A 25,536-nucleotide genomic window follows, 5' to 3' on the forward strand; every position below is an offset into this window, starting at 1 on the left:
GACTGGAGGAGAGGAAAGAGAAAAAAGCTCTGACGAAGGGTCACCCGGGCTCGAAACGTTGGCCCTATTCTCTCTCCACAGATGCTGTCAGACCTGCTGAGATTTTCCAGCATCTTCTGTTTTTGTTTCAGATTCCAGCATCTGCAGTGTTTTGCCTTTATTGAGATATGAGGAGAAACATTATTCATGCTAAGTTCTGGAAGATGCTGTCTGAGAGTGTGATGGGGGAGGTTGTTTCAATTGAGGTATTCAAGAGGGAGTTGGATTATTATCTGGAAAGGAAGAATATGCAGGGTTACGGGGAGAAGTTGGGAGGGATGTGGTGGTGGTGGCAGCAGGTAAGTTGTTCATTCGGAGATGGCAGTGAGGACACGGTGGGTCGAATGGCCTCCTGTGCTGTAGTGATTCTGCAAAATCTCCTGGAAAGGCCTGAAGCCATGATGTGGAGATGCCGGCGTTGGACTGGGGTGAACACAGTAAGAAGTCTCGCAACACCAGGTTAAAGTCCAACAGGTTTATTTGGTAGCAAATACCATAAGCTTTCAGAGCGCTGCTCCTTCGTCAGATGGAGTGGAAATGTGCTCTCAAACAGTGCAAACAGACACAAAATCAAGTTACAGAATACTGATTAGAATGCGAATCCCTACGGCCAGCCAGGTCTTAAAGGTACAGACAATGTGGGTGGCGGGAGCATTAAGCACAGGTTAAAGAGATGTGTATTGTCTCCAGACAGAACAGCTAGTGAGATTCTGCAAGCCCAGGAGGCAAGCTGTGGGGGTTACTGATAATGTGACATAAATCCAACATCCCGGTTTAGGCCGTCCTCATGTGTGCGGAACTTGGCTATCAGTTTCTGCTCAGCGACTCTGCGCTGTCGTGTGTCGTGAAGACCACCTTGGAGAACGCTTACCCGAAGATCAGAGGCTGAATGCCCGTGACTGCTGAAGTGCTCCCCCACAGGAAGAGATCAGTCTTGCCTGGTGATTGTCGAGCGGTGTTCATTCATCCGTTGTCGTAGCGTCTGCATGGTTTCCCCAATGTCCCATGCCTCAGGACATCCTTTCCTGCAGCGTATCAGGTAGACAACGTTGGCCGAGTTGCAAGAGTAGGTACCGTGTACCTGGGAAATGGTGTTCTCACGTGAGCTGAAGGCATCCGTGTCAATGATCCGGCCTGAAGCAACAGATTTGCTCTGACTCTAACAGGATTCGAACCAGGATCCCCAGAACATTAGCTGAGTTTCCAGATTTATAGACTCGCGATAATACCACTGGGCCATCATTGTGGAGTGAAAAACGCCCGAGAGTCTTGTAAGGCCAGGGACTGAGAGGTCCTGCTTCCCACATTAGCATTTCTAGCCCGGCCTTCTGCTAAGCGGGCATCCGAGCAGGCTGGTTGAAGGAAACACCAGCAAGAGGAGGCCAGAACCAGGAAAACTCAGGAGATCCAGAGGGAAGAGGTGCCTTAGTCATGGTGACAAATGTGGGCTAGAATGGGAGGAAAGTGGGGAAATTGGAAAGGGGAAACGACCAAAGGGTTAGTTGAGAGACTGGGAGAGCATTCCCGCTCCACCTGGCCTACAAGTGACATCCAAACCACCTCTTCGCCTTGTGGAGCCAGCACCTCCCGTCTCCATTTCACCACCTGTGTCTCTCACCCCTGGGAAATTCATCCGTCAATTTTGAACTGGGTTCTAAACTGCGCCATGGAGCTGGAATTTTCCAGTCGTCCCTTCCCACTAGTGGAATCTTCCAGTCCAACTGGAGATTTCAATGGCTTACCAGCCCCCTCCATGGGGAAACCCGCAGCAGGGGGGTCTGGAACATTCCAGTCTTTGTGCCCAATTTTAATATGTTAATGAGTGTCCCATCTACCCAGACTTGGACGCTCCCTCCTCCCTCGATATCCGCTGCTGTAAAAACAAGATGGTGGGCGAAAGTGCGGCATTCTGGAAGTTACAGGATTGATGACGGAGGAAGGGACACGGCACAGTGGTTAGCACTGCTGCCTCACAGCTTCAAGGACCCGGGTTCAATTCCGGCCTCGGGTCACTGTCTGTGTGGAGTTTGCACGTTCTCCCCGTGTCTGCGTGGGTTTCCTCCGGGTGCTCTGGTTTCCTCCCACAGTCTAAAGATGTGCCAGTTAAGTGGATTGGACCCTTAGTGTCAGGAGGATTAGCTAGGGCAAATGCAAAGGGAAATGGGGATAGGGTCCGGGTGGGATTGTGGTCAATGGGCTGAATGGCCTCCTTCTGCACAGTAAGAACTCTATGACATGGTGACCTGGATAGTTATAGGGGAAGCGATAAAGGTTGTGCTTTTTTTATATTCATTCATGGGACATGGGCGTTGCTGGCAGGCCAGCATTTATTGCCCATCTCTAGTTGTCCTTGAGAAGGTGGTGGTGAGCTGCCATCTTGAACTGCTGATACAACTGAGAGTCTCGCTCGGCCATTTCAGAGGGCAGTTGAGAGCCAGCCACATTGCTGTGGCTCTGGAGTTGCATGTAGGCCAGACCAGGTAAGGACAGCGATAATACCACTAGGCCATCGCCTCCCTTGCTCTGCTGCCTGTGGCAGTTTGTCCGTATTACTTAGATGATGTCCAGTTTTAGGCCTCTTGGTTCAGGCCTACTCAGGTGAAGTGTGCCACCATTTTCGATAACGATTATCTGCCAAAAAATGGCAAGAACAATTAATTATGTGGAAGCAGCTCGGAGTTGAAGCTTTAAAAGCTCCGGCTGCCATTTAATTCTGTGTTTGAGTTGTGAGTTGACTAAGAGAAGTCTGTTACAGTGCTTCGTTGCACTAAGATAGATAAGGCTACGCCAGTCCTGACTTCTTCCATCTGTTTTGACAGGGGATCGACTGTGGGAGGTGGATGGTGTCAGTCTGCAGAGCATCACACACAAGCAAGCTATTGAACGTTTGAAAAACACTGGTCAGGTTTGTGTCTTCCCCTCATGTCATCCTGTCAATCGCACTGCAAGTGGCAAGTCAGCATCAGGAGGTTAATAATCCCTGACACTGGGACACTGGTTGAACTTTAGAAGTCACTGGCTGGATTTTCCAAAAGAACCTAAGTGCCCAACGGGTGGGAAAACGGGAGTATTCCCCTCCTGTTTTTTGGCCGTACTTACCAGAGCAAATCTCCGCTGACTTGGAACTTTATCACCATTCCTTCACTGTCACTGGGGGAAAAACCTGATACTCCAAAAGGAGTGGCACGGTGGCGCAGTGGTTAGCGCTGCTGCCTCACAGCGCCAGGGACCCGGGTTCAATTCCTGGCTCGGGTCACAGCCTGTGCAGAGTTTGCACATTCTCCCCGTGTCTGCGTGGGTTTCCTCTGCGTAATCCGGTTTCCTCCCACGGTCCGAAAGACGTGCTGGTTAGGTGCATTGGCCATGCTAAATTCTCCCTCAGTGTACCCAAACAGGAGGGTGGCGACTCGGGGATTTTCACAGTAACTTCATTGCAATGTTAATAATGTTAGCCTATCTGTGACTAATAAATAAACTTTAAACTGCATCACCAATCATAGAAACCCTACAGAGGCCATTCGGGCCAACGAGTCTGCACAGACAACAATCCATTAGGTCTTATCCCCGTAACCCCACATATTTACCCCGCCAATCCCTCTAACCTACTTATCCCGGGACACTAAGAGGCAATTTAGCATGGCCAATCCCCCTAACCTGCACATCTTTGGACTGTGAGAGGAAACCGGAGCACCCGGAGGAAACCCACGCAGAGACAGGGAGAATGTGCAAACTCCACACAGACAGTCACCCGAGGCCGGAACTGAACCCACACATCTCTGGGCTGTATTCCTTCCCTGTCACAGGGAAATAACTCCGATAAATTGCTATGGGTGTACCTGCGTCAGATGGATGACAACAAAACAGCTCAAGATGGCAGCTCACCACCACCTTCTCAAGGGCAATTGGTGACGGGTACAAAACCTGGATTTGCCAAGGATATTGAAACAAACTGGTGGCTGCTCCTCTCCCGACACTGCACTCACTTTGTGTCCTGCTGTTTAACGTTAGTTATTCCTTCCCCTCTGTGTAAAACCTATCGAGAGGCTTCTCTGTACATGACAAGCCCTCAAGAAATGTCCCAGTGAATGATTGTTCCTCTATTCCATTATAGGACCTGCTGAAAACATTCATAACAGCTCTCGGGAGCGTTATCCCTCTTCCTGCACTGAGCACAATCGCCCAGAACTAAATGAAAATGCGAAGGCAATTTATGGGCAGATCTTTCAGTCAGATGTGAACCAATAGCTATCGTGCCGCCTGCTTCAGTTTTCTACCCCAAAAGGCAGAGGCTGAACTCACGGCACCGTGCCCACCAGCACAAGTAGGTGAAACGGGCAGTTCCTGAGACCAACTCAGCTGGAAGGAGGATCCAACCCTCACGCTGTTGCTCCCAATCTGATAGCCAACTGGACACCCAAGAAGTCCAAGTTGCCGTGGCAACGTACACTTTTACATGCATGTTGTGAGCTAAGATGGTGGAATTCCATTCCATCACATGGCTGACCTGTGATCTCTCCCCACTCCTAACGCCTGGCATTGGCGTGCATTGGAAGGGCTCGGAAAGTGGGCGGCACGGTAGCACAGTGGTTAGCACTGCTGCCTCACAGCTCCAGGGACCTGGGTTCGATTCCCGGCTTGGGTCACTGTCTGTGTGGAGTCTGCATGTTCTCCCCGTGTCTGCGTGGGTTTCCTCCGGGTGCTCCGGTTTCCTCCCATGGTCGGAAAGACGTGCTGGTTAGGTGCATTGGCCGTGTTAAATTCTCCCTCAGTGTACCCGGACAGGCGCCGGAGTGCGGCGACTCGGGGATTTTCACAGTAGCTTCATTGCAATGTTAATACAAGCCTACTTGTGACTAATAAATAAACTTTAAGTTGATATGCAATCTGTTTGGCCACGTTATGAACACACCTTTGACCATCAAGTCCGGGGGTGGGACTCTAACCTGGAGCTTCTTGCTCAGAGGCAGGGACGCTAACCCGCAAGACCTGTGTATATTGCACATTCAAATAGATCTTAGGGTTTTAAATGAAGCTATCGGTTAATTTGGTTAAATTTGCATGCTAAGTATGCCAATCTGCATAGTAATAAATATTAATCAGCCACCTCCATTATGAATATATTGACACAAAGTACTTTGAAGTTACATAAATTAACCATTTAAATCTCCACGATCCTCGTTTCCTTTACCAATAAACTAGACTTATTCTCCATACAAATTATAATGAAACTCTACAAGTTTAACATGACTGTAACAAATTGCAAAGCATTGGTGGTATTTATTATGGAATTTCATGCTTAGAATGATTACTAACAGTTTATCATGTATAAATCTACATATATTTGTCTGCAATCCTAACAGAGAGGCACATTACAATGATTAAGCATCATTAATATTGGTACAACACCACCATCCATTTGAAACGTGGTCTGTCAAGCATTTGGGAATCACGATCACAAAATGTTACAGCTTTTTTATCCAGTACCTGATTCATTGGGCAGATGTTGGTCTATCATGTCTTAAAGAAGTTTCCTAATCGTAGAAGAGTACAAAACAGGAGGCTAATCGACCCATCAAGTCTTTTCTGGCTCTTTCCAAATATCATCCAGTTTATTTATTGCAGCTCTATAAAACCTTGGTTAGGCTTCATTTGGAATATTGCGTATAATTCTGGTCGCCACACTATCAGAAGGACATGGAAGTTTTGGAGAGAGTGCAAAGAAGGTTCTCCGGGGTGTTGCCTGGTCTCAAGGGCATTGGCTATGAGGAGTGGTTGAATAAACTAGGATCGTTTTCATCGGAGAGATAGAGGCTGAGGGGAGACCTGATAGAGGTCTACAAAATGATGAGAGGCACAGACAGGGTGGATAGTCAGAGGCTTTTTCCCCAGGGTGGAAGTGTCAATTACAAAGGGGGCGCAGGTTCAAGGTGAGAGGGGGAAAGTTTAAGGGAAATGTGCAGGGGGAGGTTTTTCACGCAGAGAGTGGTGGGTGCCTGGAAGGCGCTGCCGGAGGAGGTGGTGGAAGCAGGCACATTAGCAACATTTAAGAGGCATCTGGATGGGTACACGAATAGGGAGGGAATAGAGGGATACGGACTGAGTTTTTGTTAGTTCAGTTAGGGCATCATGATTGGCATAGGCTTGGAGGGCCGAAGGGCCTGTTCCTGTGCTGTTCTTTTCTTTGTTCTTTGTATCACCCTGTCCCACATTCCCACCCCCCCAGCAAATCCCGACAACTATTTTCCACTTCATGTATCTATCCATCTCCCTTTTGAAGGCTGTTCAGGCAGTGCGTTCCAGATCCAAACTACTTGTTGCACAAAATTACGACCTCGAGTCACTGTCTGTGTGGAGTTTGCACGTTCTCCCCGTGTCTGCGTGGGTTTCCTCCCCAGGCGGCTGTCTACTGACGGTCAACATTACGACACCTTGGTCGGAATTTTTCCACCCCGCCCGCCGCAGAATCGGAGCGGGCGAGAGGCGGTAATGAAAATGTCCATCGACCTCGGGCAGGATTTTACGGTTTCGGGACGAACAAAGCCATAAAATCCCAGCCCTTGCACCCGACATAGAACGTCAGCAGTCTCATTGTGGGACAGAGCAGATAAATCCTCCCCATTCACCTGAGGAAGAAAGATGGCAATTTTTAAGTCATAATTATATTAAAGGAAATCTTCGCTCTATAACACATGCACCAACTCTGTTGCCGACTTTGAACCACTGGCCACAATTTATTCTGCCTTATTTCCTTTCAGGCTGTGTTAACCCTCTTTCCGATTGGTTTCTGCTTTATTATGGAGTGGCACGGTGGTTAGAACTGCTGCCTCACAGCACCAGGGACCCGGGTTCAATTCCCGGCTTGGGTCACTGTCTGTTTGCACGTTCTCCCCGTGTCTGCATGGGTTTCCTTCGGATGCTCCGGTTTCCTCCCACAGTCCAAAGATGTGCTGGTTAGGGTGCATTGGCCATGCTAAATTCTCCCTCAGTGTACCCGAACAGGCGCTGGAGTGTGGCGACGAGGGGGTTTTAAGAACATAAGAACATAAGAAATAGGAGCAGGAGTAGGCCATCTAGCCCCTCGAGCCTGCCCCGCCATTCAATAAGATCATGGCTGATCTGACGTGGATCAGTACCACTTACCCGCCTGATCCCCATAACCCTTAATTCCCTTACCGATCAGGAATCCATCCATCCGCGCTTTAAACATATTCAGCGAGGTAGCCTCCACCACCTCAGTGGGCAGAGAATTCCAGAGATTCACCACCCTCTGGGAGAAGAAGTTCCTCCTCAACTCTGTCTTAAACCGACCCCCCTTTATTTTGAGGCTGTGTCCTCTAGTTTTAACTTCCTTACTAAGTGGAAAGAATCTCTCCGCCTCCACCCTATCCAGCCCCCACATTATCTTATAAGTCTCCATAAGATCCCCCCTCATCCTTCTAAACTCCAACGAGTACAAACCCAATCTCCTCAGCCTCTCCTCATAATCCAAACCCCTCATCTCCGGTATCAACCTGGTGAACCTTCTCTGCACTCCCTCCAATGTTTTCACAGTAACTTCATTGCGGTGTTAATGTAAGCCTACTTGTAACACGAATAAATAAACTTTAATCTTTACTTTAACTTCCTTTAAAGTTACATCATACTGTTACTCCCCCATTTAAATTATTCTTCCCAATCACACACCAGCCAAGCTGAATCAAACTCTGCGATTTGACCTCCCAGGCACAGATTGAGATGGTAATGTTGAAGAACTTGCATTAATGTAGCACCGTTCACATCCTCAGAATGTCTCAGAGTGTTTCATGCAGCCAGTGAATTACTTTGCTGAAACGCAGCCAACTTACTCGTAGCAAAGTCCCACAAACAGCAGCCAGTGGCCAGTTAATCTTCCTCACGGCGGTGCATGCTGGGGGAATGACCGTTGGCCAACACACTGTCTGGGATTCTCCAACCTCGCCCGCGGCGGGATTCTCCGGTCCCGCTGCAGCGAATGGAGTTTGGGCTGAGAGCCTAATTCTCCATTCCTGTTGACAGCGGCACGGGGTGAATGAGATCGGAGAATCCTGGCCCCTGTGCCAACTCCCTGCTCTCCTTCAGAAAAGGTAACTTTGGGGGTCTTTTACATCCATGTTACCCAGCAGAGCTTTCTGCTGGGGTTAGAGGTCGGCTAATTTACAGGAAAAGAGGAAATGAATGGAGAGGAAATCTCTCGATGGTGTACGGGAAGACTTGGGTTGGGGGATGGGATGGGGATAGAGACAGACCCTGAAGGGAAAGTGCAGCTTCAGGAGGGGAGCACTGGAAGACCTGGGAGGGAATATCTCATCTTCTAATACACCCACCCTGATCTTAGTGGCCATGGTTTGACCTACATTCCAATATTAGGCCTCATAGAAAAACCATAGAATCCCTATGGTGCAGAAGGAGGCCATTGGGCCCATTGAGTCTGCACTGACTCTCTTACCCAGGCCCTCTCCCTATCCCCATAACCCCACCCATTTACCATGTCTAATCCATCTCACCTGCATACCCTGGGACACTAAGGAAAAAATTAGCACGTCCAATGACCTAACCTGAAGTTACTGTGAAAACCCCCAAGTCGCCACGCTCCAGGGCCTGTTCGGGTACACTAAGGGAGAAGTTAGCACGGCCAATGCACCCTAACCAGCACGTCTTTCAGACTGTGGGAAGAAACTGGAGCACCCGGAGGAAACCCATGCAGACACGAGGAGAATGTGCAGACTCCGCATAGACAGTGACCCGAGCCGGGAATCGAACCCGGGTTCCTGGCGCTGTGAGGCAGCAGTGCTAACCACTGTGCCACCGTGCCGCCCCATATACGGCCTACAAAAATCTTTAGCACGCGCCCTTACATATTTTGTCTGTTATTTTGATTTTCGCTGCAAATTAATGTAGAAAGCATCCTTTCTGGTTGTATCACAGCTTAGTTTGGCTCTTGCTCGGACCATGACTGCAAGAAACTACAAGGGTTGTGAACATAGCCCAGTCCATCACTCAAACCAGCCTCCCATCCATTGACTCTGTCTACACTTCCCACTGCCTCAGAAAAGCAGCCAGCATAATCAAGGATCCCACGCACCCCGGACATGCTCTATTCCACCTTCTTCCGCCGGGAAAAAGATATAAAAGCCTGAGAACACGTACCAAACCACTCAAGAACAGCTTCTTCCCTGCTGCCATCAGACTTTTGAATGGACCTGTCACATATTAAGCTGATCTTTCCCTGCACCCTAGCTATGACTGTAACACTATATTCTGCACCATCTCCTTTCCTTCTCCCATGTATCATAGAGTCATAGAGGTTTACAGCATGGAAACAGGCCCTTCGGCCCAACTTGTCCATGCTGCCCTTTTTTTTAACCACTAAGCTAGTCCCAATTGTCCCATATCCCTCGAAACCCATCTTGCCCATGTAACTGTCTAAATGCTTTTTAAAAGACAAAATTGTACCCGCCTTTACTCCACATTCAATGAAACTTCTACCTGTACTCTATGAATGGTATGTTTTGTCTGTCGCGCAAGACAAAATTATTATTGTGTTATTATACCGACACTTGTCAATAATAAATCAAATCAAAAAAATTGAAATTCATCCCGCGCTATGAACTGGTTAACGTGAAGGAGAGGAAATCACATCTGTGGGTTGAGATATCTCCACGTCTGCTTTTCATTTCATTCCCACCTGGGGGCCCCGTGCGATGTAACAGTATAGGGTCATTCCTGGGAAAAACAGATGTGTTGGCACACGTGTGTGTGTGTGTGTGTGTGTGTGTGTGTGGCCAGACCAACTGAGTGACAAACGCCTCACTCCATCTTCCTTTGTGTCAGGTGGTACGGCTGGTGCTGGAGAGAGGACAGCAGGCGACAGCTGGGAGTCCCAGTTACGACGGCCCCCAGGGACCCATTCTCCCTGACAACAGGCACAGGGCGCAAGACGGATACCCCGATGATTCCATGGTAACAACCTTGTCCGTCGCACCCAAGGACTACAGCTTCATGACAGATGGTAGGGACTGATTTGAAGAGCACCGTGTTCGCACGGCTCTCATCTTCTTGTGGGCTAATTTATAACCTGTCGCCGCGGCAACGGAAGGAAAGGGAATGTTAGAATTGAATTCAGCTTTTGCCATCAGTGTTTGCTATTAAGGTGCAGAAAGAGTGAATACCTTTCCTCTCAGTCAGACTCTAACAAAAGACTCAAGACAACAAATCTACCGACAACAAAACTTATTTTTATCACGCATTCTGGTTAACAGCAAGAACATTTGCCTCATGTCAAAAATGGAAATACTTGATCCAACATAATTATCAAGCTGATATTGTCCCAGTGGTTGAGCTTCATCCGAATGCAGGAATTTTGACTTTCTTTCGATTTATCCGATAGGAATCTTCTCTCATTCTCTCACAGGGCCTCAGATCGCCTGACAGAAAAAAGCAGATTAAAATCTGAATGCGTGCTCTCTTTCTGACCGTCTGACCTCCCCCTCTGTCACTATTACCTCTTGACCCCTGACTGTGATGCATTTAATTACAGTGGAACGCTTGAAATCGGACATTCCCAAGCGATGTTGTCCATCATCCAATCACTTTATTAAGTGGACACAATTAACATGAATTTTTTACATTTGTCCTAGGAATGTGGGAAATATTGGAGAGGCAAGATTTCTCATCCCTTTCTAAGAGCGCTGAGGGTTTTAACCTTCAACCACATAGGAGGGAGTCACATGTAAGCCAGTTTTGATCGGGGTGGCAGAGATCCCTGAAGGATATGAGTGAAGCAGGTGGACTTTTGACAATGGAACAGCTTTTATGGGTACCTTGTTCTCATGCCAACCCACGATGAACAGATTTATTCGTATCAATTTTACAAATTGCCACGGTGGGAATTGAACATGTGAAGGCATGAGAGCTGGCGTGGTGGTGCAGTGGTTAGCACTGCTGCCTCACAGCGCCACAGACCCGGGTTCGATTCCCAGCCTTGGGTGACTGTCTGTAGTCCGTACATTCTCCCCGTGTCTGCGTGGGTTTCCTCCGGGTGCTCCGGTTTCCTCCCACACTCCAAAGATGTGCAAGTTAGGTGGATTGGCCATGCTGAATTGCCCTTAGTGTCAGGGAGATTAGCGGGGTAAATATGGGGATAGGACCTGGGTGGGATTGTTGTCAGTGCAGGCTCGATGGGTCGAATGGCCTCTTTCTGCACTGTAGAGATTCTATGATTCTATGATCCTATGACCCTGGAGTTCCTGGTCCACATGTTTTTTTTTTATTCAGTCGTGGGACATGGGCGTCGCTGGCTGGCCAGCATTTATTGCCCATCCCTAGTTGCCCTTGAGAAGGTGGTGGTGAGCTGCCATCTTGAATCGCTGCAGTCCATGTTCTGTGGGTTGACCCACAATGCCATTAGGGAGGGAATTCCAGGTATAACCGTTCGACTACTATACCTGTTCAGTGCGTGTGTTAACAAACACTAGGAGAGACATTCTCTGGAGTAGATCATTAATCCCAAACCCACACCTTTCATAGTGGTTCCTGTCTGGGTAGTGGATCAGAAAATCAGCACATGGCATAAAGGGGTGCCTAGCATTTGTTTAATAATATATTAATGAACTTTTAAGCTCTTGCAAGTGAAAGAAGGACACGTCCTTACACGCCCGCTACTCATGATGTCTCATGCCCCCATTCTAGGTGGTACTACTTACCCATGCATGATGCCTCATTGATCTGAATCTGTACTTTACACATTCAGGCAAGAATCTCATTTAAACATTCGATATCTCACAAAGCACACAAGCAAAATCCCTGTGAAAGAAATTAAAATCTGGCCTTCTGAAATGGTTTCTATTTAAACTCCCTAACCTGTTATCAGAAGTACAGAAGGAGGCCATTTGGCCCATCGAGTCCGCACTGACCACAATCCCACCCAGGCCCTATCCCCATAACCCTACTTATTTACCCTGCTAATCCCCCTGACACTAAAGGGCAATTTAGCATGGCCAATCCACCTAACTCACACATCACTGGAGTGTGGGAGGAAACCGGAGCACCCGGAGGAAACCCACGCAGACACGGGGAGAATGTGCAAACTCCATCCAGACAGTGACCCAAAGTTGGAATTGACCCGGGTCCCTGGCGCTGTGAGGCAGCAGTGCTAACCACTGTGCCACCGTGCCACCCCTGTTAATAACCAGCGTACAGTTTAACACGATTATAAATTCATTCGTCCTGCAAGACGTTGCATAGATCCGTGCCTTTGTAAACATCAGACAGATACACGATTACACAGAATAATTAATATATTCCAGAAATAGACCACCCTGGCAATGACACTTCCATCAATTCAATTATGCTCTAAATCCTGAATAAATTAATACACGGGGATCATTCCTTCAACTCAAATCTCACAAAGGGCGGTAATTTCCCATTCCGCCTGCCACGGGAATCATAGCGGGCAGGACACGGGCCATGCAAAGGTCCGTTGACCTTGGGTTGGGATTTTCCAGTCTTGGGGCGAGCGTGGCTGAAAAATCCCACCTAACGAGCTTCAAAGTTGCTGGAAGTTAAGGACCAACACATTGTCACTTTTTGGGAGCTCTGTAATAAATGACAGTACTGCGTAATTATACTCACCAAAGAAATTATAAATATAAATGATTTACGATCTGGTTAAAATTATATTTGCTGTGCCTGCAATGTGTAAAACTCTTTCTACACTTCGATTGCCCCATTATTCATGAAGTGTACAATGTAACTGGAAGTGGAGTTGGTTGTCGTATATGGCACTTGTCCTGGTTATTATCTTTAGAACCACAGAACTGATTGGAGTTTGATGAATGGAACAATGGACTCTCCATTGTAATTTTATTAGAGTACAGAAGCCCGTTATATTGTAATAAGCATTACCCTCCTTGATGGTTATTACATTCTCTAAATTCCATGTATAACAACTTACCAGAAATGCATCAAGTCATTGTTAAGATTATGCATTGTGCGTAATGTCCTGTCCACCTCCACACACTCGAACGACAATTCTACTGAGCACCGGCATAGTGGCACAATGGTTAGCACTGCCGCCCCACAGTGCCAGGGACCCGGGTTCTATTTGCAGCTTGCGCCACTGTCTGTGTGGGGTCTGCACGTTCTTCCCGTGTCTGCGTGGGTTTCCTCCAGGTGCTCCGGTTTCCTCCCACAATCTGAAAGACATCCTGGTTAGGTGCATTGACCGTGCTAAATTCTCTCTGTGTACCCGAACAGGCGCCAGAGTGTGGGCGACAAGGGGATTTTCACAGTAATTACATTGTAGTGTTAATGTAAGCCGACTTGTGACACTAATAAATAAAATAAACTAAACATTTTCCCTGTGTCTGCGTGGGTTTCCTCCGGGTGCTCCGGTTTCCTCCCACACTCCAAAGGTGTGCTGGTTAGGTGGATTGGCCATGCTGAGTTGCCCCTTCGTAACAGGGAGATTAGCGGGGTAAATACGGGGATAGGACTTGGGTGGGATTGTTGTCGGTGCAGGCTCGATGGGTCGAATGGCCTCTTTCTGCACTGTAGGGATTCTAGGATTCTGTGATTCTATGACTCTGGAGTTCCTGGTCCACATGATTCATACAGTGCAGAAAGAGGTCATTCGGCCCATCAAGTCTGCACAGACCACAATCCCACCCAGGCCTTATCCCCATAACCCAACATATTTCCCCTGCTAATCCGCCTGACACTACGGGGCAATTTACCATGGCCAATCAACCTAACCAGCACATCTTGGAATGTGGGAGAAAACCAGAGCACCTGGAGGAAACCCATGCAGACACAGGGAGATCGTGCAAACTCCGCACAGACAGTGACCCAAGCCGGGAATTGAACCCGGGTCCCTGGCGTGGTGAGGCAGCAGTGCTAACCACCGTGCCACCCCTGTTAATAACTAACGTACAGTTTAACACGATTATAAATTAATTAGTCCTGCAAGACGTCAGCATAGATCCGTGCCTTTGTAAACATCAGACAGATACACGATTACACAGAATAATTAATATATTCCAGAAATAGACCACCCTGGCAATAACATTTCCATCAATTCAATTATGCTCTAAATCCTGAATAAATTAATACACGGGGGATCATTCCTTCAACTCAAATCTCACAAAGGGCGGTAATTTCCCATTCCGCCTGCCACGGGAATCATAGCGGGCAGGACACGGGTCATGCAAAGGTCCGTTGACCTTGGGTTGGGATTTTCCAGTCTTGGGGTGAGCGTGGCCGAAAAATCCCACCTAACGAGTTTCAAAGTTGCTGGAAGTTAAGGACCAACATATTGTCACCTTTTGGGAGCTCTGTAATAAACGACAGTACTGCGTAATTATACTCACCAAAGAAATTATAAATATAAATGATTTACGATCTGGTTAAAATTATATTTGCTGTGCCTGCAATGTGTAAAACTCTTTCTACACTTCGATTGCCCCATTATTCATGAAGTGTACAATGTAACTGGAAGTGGAGTTGGTTGTCGTATATGGCACTTGTCCTGGTTATTATCTTTAGAACCACAGAACTGATTGGAGTTTGATGAATGGAACAATGGACTCTCCATTGTAATTTTATTAGAGTACAGAAGCCCGTTATATTGTAATAAGCATTACCCTCCTTGATGGTTATTACATTCTCTAAATTTCATGTATAACAACTTACCAGAAATGCATCAAGTCATTGTCAAGATTATGCATTTTGCATAATGTCCCGTCTACCTCCGCACACTCGAACGACAATTCTACTGAGCACCGGCATAGTGGCACAGTGGTTAGCACTGCCGCCCCACAGCGCCAGGAACCCGGATTCAATTCCTGGCTTGGGTCATTGTCTTGTGGAGGTTGCATGTTCTCCCCATGTCTGTGTGAGTTTCCTCCAGGAGTCATAGAGGTTTACAGCATGGAAACAGGCCCTTCGACCCAACTTATCCAAGCCGCCTTTTTTTTATCCACTAAACTAGTCCCAATTGCCTGCGTTGCCCAGATGCTCCGGTTTCCTCCCACAGTCCAAAAGAACTGTCGATTAGGTGCATATCCCTGCTAAATTCTCCCTCAGTGTACCCAAGCAGGCGCCGGAGTGTGGGCGACTAGGGGATTTTCACAGTTACTTCATTGCAGTGTTAATGTAAGCCGATTTGTGAGACTAAGAAAGAAACTAAACTAAACATTTCCACTGTGTCTGTGTGGGTTTCCTCTGGGGGTGCTCCAGTTTCCTCCCATGGTCTGAAAGACGTGCTGGTTAGATGCATTGGCCATGCTAAATTCTCCCTAAGTGTACGCGGAGTGTGGCGACTAGGGGATTTTCACAGTAACTTCATTGCGGTGTTAATGTGAGCTGACTTGTGACACTGATAAATAAACTTAAACTTAAGTGGTTGAGTTGATGGTGGAGGCAGGGACCCTAAATTATTTGGATCTGCACTTTAAGTGCTATAGGTTATGGATCATGTGCAGGAAGATGGGATTAGAAAGGGCACTGGGTCAGCATGGAGAAGATGGGCCAAATGGCCCCCTTATGTGCTGTATCATTTCTATGGTTCGAAGTAACCAACCCGTCTCTTGGGATCAGATTGGCTGTGCCTGTGCCTCGCCACCCCTGAAATTCCGGTGCGAGATCGGGGCTTAACGTTTTAATGTTTCAATATTTGACCCGAATCCAACACTGTTGTGTTCTAAGATTCAACTCATCGATTGGGTTGGGAGTTCTTGGGAAGACTTAGACGGTTTGTGAATAACTTCTATCTTGGAAAATCGATTCCAGTCCGAGACAAACGTCACTTCCATTAACATGAAACAATATTGTCAAAACAGGTAACACGTTCGAAGTGAAGTTAAAGAAGAATTCCGCGGGCTTGGGGTTCAGTTTCCTGCAGATGTACCCGCTGGACAACAACCCCGGAGGGTGCTTGGTGAGGATAAAGAGATTGTTTCCGGGGCAACCGGCGGAGGAGAGCGGCCAGATCGAAGTTGGAGATGTCATCCTCGGGATTAATCAAGTACCAGTGAAGGGATTATCCTATCAGGTGAGTGGTTTAGGGAGGCAAACCCCTCCTGAAGCAGCAGGAAGACACCAATAACTTCTTTATACATCGGGGAAGTGAAGCAAGTTCTTGTTAACAGTGTCCACAAGCATCCCAAATCTTGCCCCAAGTGATGGAGATCTGCAGGGAAGTCCCACTGGGTAGCTCCTTCCAACACATCCTTGAAGGCCCCAGTAACTGAACAGCATTTTGACATCGACTAAAGATAAATCTTTTCACCTGTCAACGAACACAGTGCTACGTGTCAAAGGGGCCAGGTTTGAGGCGTAGTGTGGAGAAAACTGACAGAAATTACAGTTTACAACATCAAATGATCCGTGATTTATTTATAAATGTTACAAAGCCACTCCAATGTGTCAAAGTTCAAATCGTTGTGCATTACCTATGCTCCAGAACTTTCCATGCCCCTAACCACACTGTTCCAGGCCAGTAACATCACTAGCGGAGAATCATAGAATCCCGACAGTGCAAAAGGAGGCCATTCGGCCCATCGAGTCTGCACTGATAAGAATCCCACCCTATCCCCGTAACGCGGGGCGGCACGGTGACACAGTGATTACGACTGCTGCCTCACAGTGCCAGGGACCCGGGTTCAATTCCTGGTTTGGGTCACGGTCTGTGTGGAGTTTGCATATTCTCCCCGTGTCTGCATGGGTTTCCTCCGGGTGATCCGGTTTCCTCCCCACAGTCCAAAGATGTGTGGGTTAAATGGATTGGCCGGGCTAAGTTGTCCCTTAGTGTCAGGGGGACTAGCTGGGGTAAATGCATGGGGTCATGTGGATGGGATTGTGGTCGGTGCAGGCTCGATGGGCCGAATGGCCTCCTTCTGCACTGTAGGATTCCGTGATTCGAACCCCATATATTTACCCTGCTAATCCCCCTGACACTAAAGGGTCATCTTAGCATGGCCAATCGACTAGGAGATTTTCACAGCAGCTTCATTGCAGTGTCAATGTAAGCCTACTTGTGACACTGATAAATTAATTTTAATAAACTTTAACTTTAAAGGAGCCACATTATCACAAGCTTAATTCATGCAACCTGGCTTCATGATCTAATGCTTTTAGCCCTGGTGTTATTCTGGTGAATCTACACTGCACACCCCCCAAATATAATGTATCCTTTCTGAGGGGCAGTGACCAGAGCGGAATGCCGTACTCCCAGTGGGTTCTAACCAGAGCTCTGTGCACCTCGAATGTATCTTTTACCCCTTTTCAGTATTCCAGCCCTGTTAACATTCCATTAAAGTTTATTTATTAGTGTCACAAGTAGGCTTACATTAACACTGCAATGAGGTTATTGTGAAAATCCCCTAGTTGTCACACTCCATCGCCTGTTCAGGTACACTGAGGGAGAATTTAGCATGGCCAATGCATCCTAACCAGCACGACTTTCAGACTGTGGGAGGAAACCGGAGCACCCAGAGGAAACCCACGCAGACACGGGGAGAATGTGCAGACTCCGCACAGACAGTGACCCAAGCCAGGAATTGAACCCAGCTCCCTAGCGCTGTGAGGCAGCAGTGATAACCACTGTGCCAAAGCCTTTGCAATTATGTTTTTTTATCGAATATAGAAAGAACCAAGGACTTCACATTCAGAAATGCAAGGGTGGCATTATTGGGAGACTCGGGAACTTTAAAGGTAAGTTGGGGACAGACATTGAGATGGGATTTCATAGAAGATGATAGATCGATGGGACAAACTGCCAGGGAATGGTGGTTGAGACAAAAACAATGGACTCATCTAATACAGAGCAAGATGTTGGCAGTTAAATATGGCAGGGATGACAGTTAAAATTACATTAACCAAAGGACATACTCCAACCAAACCTCTCTTTATGTGATCTTATATCATAATAACTGAACTTCCCAAGTTTTAAGAACACTATCCTTCTGATTTTTAAAGACTCTAAAACACCTATGATTCTATTAAAACATTCAGAGGCCACTGTCTAATACCTATTGAGAGGAGTTGAACGGAAATACTTGTCTTTTATCACCCCTTGATGGGTGTACTAGCACAAGTCTGAGGTCTATTACATACCCCTCCAGTATTCATTCTAGAATCCCAACAGTACAGAAGGAGGCCTTTTAGCCCATCAAGTCTGCACCAACTTGCCGTTGGGCATTTTACCCAGGCCCTATCCCTCTAACTCCACATATTTACTCCCCTAATCCCACTAACCTGCACATCTTTGGACACTGAGGGGCAATTTAGCATGGCCAATCCACCTAACCTACACATCTTTGGAGTGTTGGAGGAAACCGGAGCATCCGGAGGAAACCCACGCAGACACAGGGAGAACGTGCAAACTCCACACAGACAGTGACCCAAGGACGGAATCGAACCCGTGTCCCTGGGGCTGTGAGGCAGCAGTGCTAACCACTGTGCCACCGTGTGGCCTTAGGTAACAAAACTTATCATTCATGGCTGAGTTTAAGTTTTCTGCTAAATTTTACTCACCTCTCCCCTCAGAGGTTTTGATTTGATTTGATTTATTATTGTCACATGTATTGGGATACAGTGAAAAGTATTGTTTCTTGCACGCTACACAGACAAAGCATACCGTTCATAGAGTACATAGGGGAGAAGGAAAGGCGAGGGTGCAGAATGTAGTGTTACAGTCATAGCTAAGGTGAAGAGAAAGATCAGCTTAATATAAGGTTCAAAAGTCTGATGGCAGCAGGGAAGAAGCTTGAATCAGTTGGTATGTGATCTCAGACTTTTGTATCTTTTTCCCGATGGTAGAAGGTGGAAGAAGGATGTCTGGGACGGGTGGGCTGCAAGGTGGTGACTAATCCTCGGGTGAAGCTCTGTGGGTTCTGACTGCCCTTGGCATCTTTCCAGAATAATGTCTCTTCACATCACATTAGTGTAAAGATGTGTGGGTTAGGTGGATTGGCCATGTTAAATTGCCCCTTAGTGTCCAAAGATGTATAGGTTCGGGGGATTAGCAGGGTAAAACGTGGGGTTACGGGGTAAGCCCAGGTATATGATGGTGCAGACTCAATGGGCCGAATGGCCTCCTTCGGCACTGTAGGGACTCTATGATCCAATGATCTGAGCCACGTTGACAAATATAGGCACACTGTTTGCCCAATGTAGGCCATTGCAAATGTGCTTAATCAGAGAACCTGACCTTTGCATGAAAAAAAGTCTGGAATTAAGAATCTACTGATGACCATGAAACCTTTGTCGGAAAAACCCATCTGGTTCACTCATGTCCTTTAGGGGAGGAAATCTGCCGTCCTTACCCGGTCTGGCCTACATGTGACTCCAGAGCCACAGCAATGTGGTTGACTCTCAACTGCCCCTGGGCAACTAGGGATGGGCAATAAATGCTGGCCGAGCCAGCGACGCCCATGTCCCACGAATGAATAAAAAAAATACAGAAAATGTTGGGAAAAACTGTGGAGAGAGAAACATTTCTAGCTAATGGAATAGAATATAAAGATAAGGAATTATTGTTGCAACTATACAAGGCATTGGTGAGGCTGCACCTGGAGTATTGTGCACAGTTTTGGTCCCCTTATTTGAGGAAAGATGCAGTGGCATTGGAGGCAGTTCAGAGGAGGTTCACTAGATTGATTCCAGAGACGAGGGGTTTGTCGTATGAAGAGAGATTGAACAGTTTGGGCCGTCACTCTCTGGGATTTAGAAGAATGAGGGGAGATCAAATTGAGGTGTACAAGATGATAAAAGGTATGGATAAAGTAGACGTGGAGCGGATGCTTCCTCTTGTGGGGCATTCTAGGACGAGAGGTCATAGCCTTAGGATAAGGGGGAGCAAATTTAAAACAGAGTTGAGGAGAAACTACTTCTCCCAAAGGGTTGTGAATCCGTGGAATTCGCTGCCCCAAAGTGCGGTGGATGCTGGGACAGTGAGTAAATTTAAGGAGGAGTTAGACAGATTTTTAATGGGTTGAAGGGTTATGGGGAGAAGGCAGGAAAATGGGGATGAGGAACATATCAGCCATGATCGAACGGCGGAGCGGACTCGATGGGCCGAATGGCCTAATTCTGCTCCTATGTCTTATGAACTTATGAACAAAAGTTAACGTTGTGAGTACAATATGACTCTTCAGATTTCCAGCATCTGTATATTTTACTTTGATTTCACATGAAGAGTGTGGTCACTGGACTGGGTTCATAAGAGGGCGACACGGTGGCACAGTGGTTAGTGCTGCTGCCTCACAGCTCCAGGGACCCGGGTTCAATTCCCGGCTTGGGTCACTGTGATCCTGTGTCTCTTCCCACCCCCCACAAGCCTCACCTCTTAGGCGGCACGGTAGCATAGTGGTGAGCACTGCTGCTTCACAGCTCCAGGGACCTAGGTTCGATTCCCGGCTCGGGTCACTGTCTGTGCGGAGTTTGCACATTCTCCCCGTGTCTGCGTGGGTTTCCTCCGGGTGCTCCGGTTTCCTCCCACAGTCCAAAGATGTGCGGGTTAGGTTGATTGGCCATGCTAAATTGCCCCTTAGTGTCCCGGGATGCGTAGATTAGAGGGATTAGTGGGTAAATATGAAGGTTAGAGGGACTAGCAGGTAAATATGTAGGGATATGGGGATAGGGCCTGGGTGGGATTGTTGTCGGTGCAGACTCGATGGGCCGAATGCCCTCTTTCTGCACTGTTGGGGTTCTATGGTTCTATGGATTCCTCTGCCTGTGAAGTGTAGATACTGGAACCAATTGTATTCCTGACTGAGAGGATGGTTAACAAAGTGACTGGATTATACCCTGAGTCAGGATTCTTATTCACATCTGAACCAGAGTGAGATTAGTTGCTATGCGCCGATGTCCTAATTTTTGTTCCAATTGATTGTCTAGCTGGGGAGAGATAGGTTTGCCCATTCAAACACTCAAGCTCTCCAGAGAACAAGCCTGACCTTCTATGTTGGGTCACTGACTTAGCTAAACTATATTTGATGATATCTGGTCGCACTTGTAAACAAGGCCCTATTCATCATCTCTTGACGGCGGCTTTACATCTTTGCCAACGTTTGAATGGGGCCCAGCTCGATTTCACTCCGGCGTTTTACAACACTGCTTCAACGTGCCAAAGGAAAGAATTAATGTGATAAACTGGGAGAGTCGCAGTTTGTTCTGCTGAATGTCTTGTGCCGTCTCCCTGTGGCGGTTGCAGCTTTAATTCAGCACTGGTGCGAGTCGGTGGTATCTAATCAAAATTTGTGTTCCAACTCTTCTCTCGATTTTAACAGGAGGTGCTTCATCTACTGCGAGGAGCCCCGACTGAAGTCACCATGACCATGTGCAGGCCAGCCCTGGGAACTCTACCTGAAATAGACCCTAACCTACTGGTAAATGAGTTGAATGTGCAATGAGCTTGGAGAGTAGGGGCGGTGGGTGGTGCTGCAAATGTGAAACCAACTTTTTGAGTAAACCAGACTAACTAGTTAAACCCCACTAACTAAATTGAGGGACAAATTTAAAGTGCAGCCCCATAAAAAGAAGCAGAAAAGAAACACAATTTCAAAGGAGACTTAAAATATCAAACCAAGGTGCAGCAAAAAAGGAGTCAATAAAACACCCAAGCCCCCGCGGTGCCCAGTGGGCACGGAAAGCCTTGGCGGTGTTAGTGGATAGCATGCATTCCCTCTCCGGGCATCAGGCAGTGAATGTAACTGCAGTAGAGGGGCAGACATTCGGACTGGATGATCCACTCGATCACCCGCTGCCTGGACTGTTTATGACAAGTTTGATAAGCAGTCTCACAACACCAGGTTAAAGTCCAACAGGTTTATTTGGTAGCAAAAGCCACACAAGCTTTTGGAGCGCTGCTCCTTCATCAGGTGAGTGAGAGTTCTGTTCACAAACAGGGCATATAAAGACACAAGCTCAACTTACAAGCTAATGGTTGGAATGTGAGTCTTTACAGGTAATCAAGGTACAGACAATGTGAGTGGAGAGAGGGTTAAGCACAGGTTAAAGAGATGTGAATTGTCTCCAGCCAGGACAGTCAGTGAGATTTTGCAAGCCCAGGCAAGTCGTGGGGGTGACATGAACCCAAGATCCCTGTTGAGGCCGTCCTCATGTGCGCAGAACTTGGCTATCAGTCTCTGCTCAGTGACTCTGTGTTGTCGTGTGTCATGAAGGCCGCCTTGGAGAACGCATACCCAAAGATCAGAGGCTGGATGCCCGTGACCGCTGAAGTGTTCCCCAACAGGAAGAGAACAGTCTTGCCTGGTGATTGTTGAGCGGTGTTCATTCATCCGTTGTCATAGCGTTGGCATGTTCTCCCCAATGTACCATGCCTCGGGACATCCTTTCCTGCAGCGTATCAGGTAGACAACGTTGTTCGAGTTGCAAGAGTATGTACCGTGTACCCGGTGGATAGTGTTCTCACGTGAGATGATAGCATCTGTGTCGATGATCCGGCACATCTTGCAGAGGTTGCTGTGGCAGGGTTGTGTTGTGTTGTGGTCACTGTTCTCCTGAAGGCTGGGTAGTTTGCTGCAGACAAGGGTCTGTTTGAGGTTGTGCGGTTGTTTGAAGGCAAGAAGTGGGGGTGTGGGGATGGCCTTAGCGAGATATTCGTCTTCATCGATGACATGTTGAAGGCTCCGGAGAAGATGTTGTAGCTTCTCTGTTCCGGGGAAGTACTGGATGACGAAGGGTACTCTGTCCACCGTGTCCTATGTTTGTCTTCTGAGGAGGTCGGTGGGGTTTTTCGCTGTGGTGCGTCGGAACTGTCGATCGATGAGTCGAGCGCCATATCCTGTTCTTATGAGGGCATCTTTCAGCGTCTGGAGGTGTCTGTTGCGATCCTCCTCATCCGAGCAGATCCTGTGTATACGGAGGGCTTGTCCGTAGGGGATGGCTTCTTAAACATGTTTAGGGTGGAAGCTGGAGAAGTGGAGCATCGTGAGATTATCCGTGGGCTTGCGGTACAGTGGGCTTGCACTCCAGATGCTGAAGGATGCCCTCATAAGAACTGGATATGGTGCTCGATTCATCGATCGACAGTTCCGACGCGCCACAGCGAAAAACCGCACCGACCTCCTCAGAAGACAAACACGGGACACGGTGGACAGAGTACCCTTTGTCGTCCAGTACTCCCCCGGAGCGGAGAAGCTATGACATCTTCTCCAGAGCCTTCAACATGTCATCGATGAAGACGAACGTCTCGCCAAGGCCATCCCCACACCCCCACTTCTTGCCTTCAAACAACTGCACAACCTCAGACAGGCCATTGTCTACAGCAAACTGCCCAGCCTTCAGGAGAACAGTGACCACAACACCACACAACCCTGCCACAGCAACCTCTGCAAGACGTGCCGGATCATCGACACAGATGCCACCATCTCACGTGAGAACACCATCCACGGTACATACTCTTATAGAATTTTTATAGAAACCCTACAGTGCAGAAAGAGGCCATTCGGCCCATCAAGTCTGCACCGACCACAATCCCACCCAGGCCCTACCCCCACATATTTACCCGCTAATCCCTCTAACCTACACATCCCAGGACTCTAAGGGGCAATTTTTAACCTGGCCAATCAACCTAACCCGCACATCTTTGGACTGTGGGAGGAAACCAGAGCACCCGGAGGAAACCCACGCAGACACGAGGAGAATGTGCAAACTCCACACAGACAGTGACCCGAGCCGGGAATCGAACCCGGGACCCTGGAGCTGTGAAGCAGCAGTGCTAACCACTGTGCTACCGTGCCGTGCTTGCAACTCGACCAATGTTGTCTACCTGATACGCTGCAGGAAAGGTATGGTAAATTGGGGAGACCATGCAGACGTTACGACAACGGATAAATGAACACCGCTCGACAATCACCAGGCAAGAGTGTTCTCTTCCTGTTGGGGAACACTTCAGCAGTCACGGGCATTCAGCCTCTGATCTTCGGGTAAGCGTTCTCTAAGGCAGCCTTCACGACACACGACAACGCAGAGTCGCTGAGCAGAGACTGATAGCCAAGTTCCACACACATGAGGACAGCCTCAACCGGGATCTTGAGTTCATGTCACACTATCTGTAACCCCCATGACTTGCCTGGGCTTGCAAAATCTCACTAACTGTCCTGGTTGGAGAGAATACACATCTCTTTAACCTGTGATTAACGCTCTCTTCACTCACATTGTCTGTACCTTTAAGACTTGATTACCTGTAAAGATTCGCATTCCAACCATTATTTTGTAAATTGAGTTTGTGTCTGTATATGCCCTGTTTGTGAACACAACCCCCACTCACCTGATGAAGGAGCAGCACTCCGAAAGCTAGTGGCTTGTGCTACCAAATAAACCTGTTGGACTTTAACCTGGTGTTGTGAGACTTCTTACTGTGCTTACCCCAGTCCAATGCCGGCATCTCCACAATCATGACAAGTTTGACCAGGCCCAGGAGCAGGTTCCCCCTGCTTCACCGCGCCCTCTCTGCAACGGGCGTTCGCAAGTGTAGACATGAGCCACAGTTGGGTTGAGCCACAGTTCAAGGATTGACCACATCTACGGATTCACTGGACAAATAAAGGACCCTTTCCTGCACCTGCCATGTGTTAGTATCCACTGTATCCTCCTATATGGGCGGCACGGTGGCACAGTGGTTAGCACTGTTGCTTTACAGCTCCAGGGTCCCGGCTTGGGTCACTGTCTGTGTGGAGTTTGCACATTCTCCTCGTGTCTGCGTGGGTTTCCTCCGGGTGCTCCGGTTTCCTCCCACAGTCCAAAGATGTGCGGGTTAGGTTGATTGGCCATGCTAAAAAAAAATTGCCCCTTAGTGTCCTGGGATGTGTAGATTAGAGGGATTAGCGGGTAAAATATGTTGGGATATGGGGGTAGGGCCTGGATGGGATTGTGGTCGGTGCAGACTTGATGGGCCGAATGGCCTCTTTCTGTGCTGTAGGGATTCTATGATTCACGGTGGCACAGTGGTGAGCACTGCTGCCTCACAGTGCCAGAGACCCGGGTTCAATTCCAACCTCGGGTCATTGTCTGTGTGGAGTTTGCACGTTCTCCCTGTGTCTGTGTGAGTTTCCTCCGGCTGCTCCGGTTTCATCCCACACTCCAAAGATGGGCGGGTTAGGTTGACGGGCCATAGTGTCAGGGGAATTAGCTAGGGTGAATGCGTGGGGTTATGAGAATAGGGCCTGGGTGGGATTGTGGTCAGTACAAACTCGATGGGCCGAATGGCCTCCTTCTGTACTGTAGAGATTCTATGATATGTTAATAACGAAATAGCTGGTCTTTTATGGACGTGAGTCTGAGTGTGTAATATGGCTGATCTTTTAACACATTGAAATTTGAAACAAAAGGATTATTTGCACACAGTTCACCGTTGGGAATTCGCAATGTTCATTTTTCTTTGGTTAGTCTGGATGCCAGAGTAGATGTGAAACAACCTTCCACCATTACTGTACCCTAAACGTTACCATGGCCCAT

General features: G+C 47.9%; 1 protein-coding gene across 1 annotated transcript in view; it reads left to right on the forward strand.

Annotated features, from left to right (window-relative positions):
- Nucleotides 1-25,536, forward strand: part of ptpn20 (protein tyrosine phosphatase non-receptor type 20) — a 322,568-nt gene that overhangs the window by 210,603 nt on the left and 86,429 nt on the right. Inside the window, exons 23-26 of the mRNA XM_078199281.1 lie at nucleotides 2,859-2,944; nucleotides 9,889-10,066; nucleotides 15,894-16,105; nucleotides 21,345-21,443. Of these exons, the coding sequence (XP_078055407.1) occupies nucleotides 2,859-2,944; nucleotides 9,889-10,066; nucleotides 15,894-16,105; nucleotides 21,345-21,443 (575 nt within the window). The remainder of the gene's footprint in view (nucleotides 1-2,858; nucleotides 2,945-9,888; nucleotides 10,067-15,893; nucleotides 16,106-21,344; nucleotides 21,444-25,536) is intronic.

This window comes from Mustelus asterias, chromosome 28, assembly GCF_964213995.1.
Source record: "Mustelus asterias chromosome 28, sMusAst1.hap1.1, whole genome shotgun sequence".
Classification (NCBI taxonomy): Eukaryota; Metazoa; Chordata; class Chondrichthyes; order Carcharhiniformes; family Triakidae; genus Mustelus; species Mustelus asterias.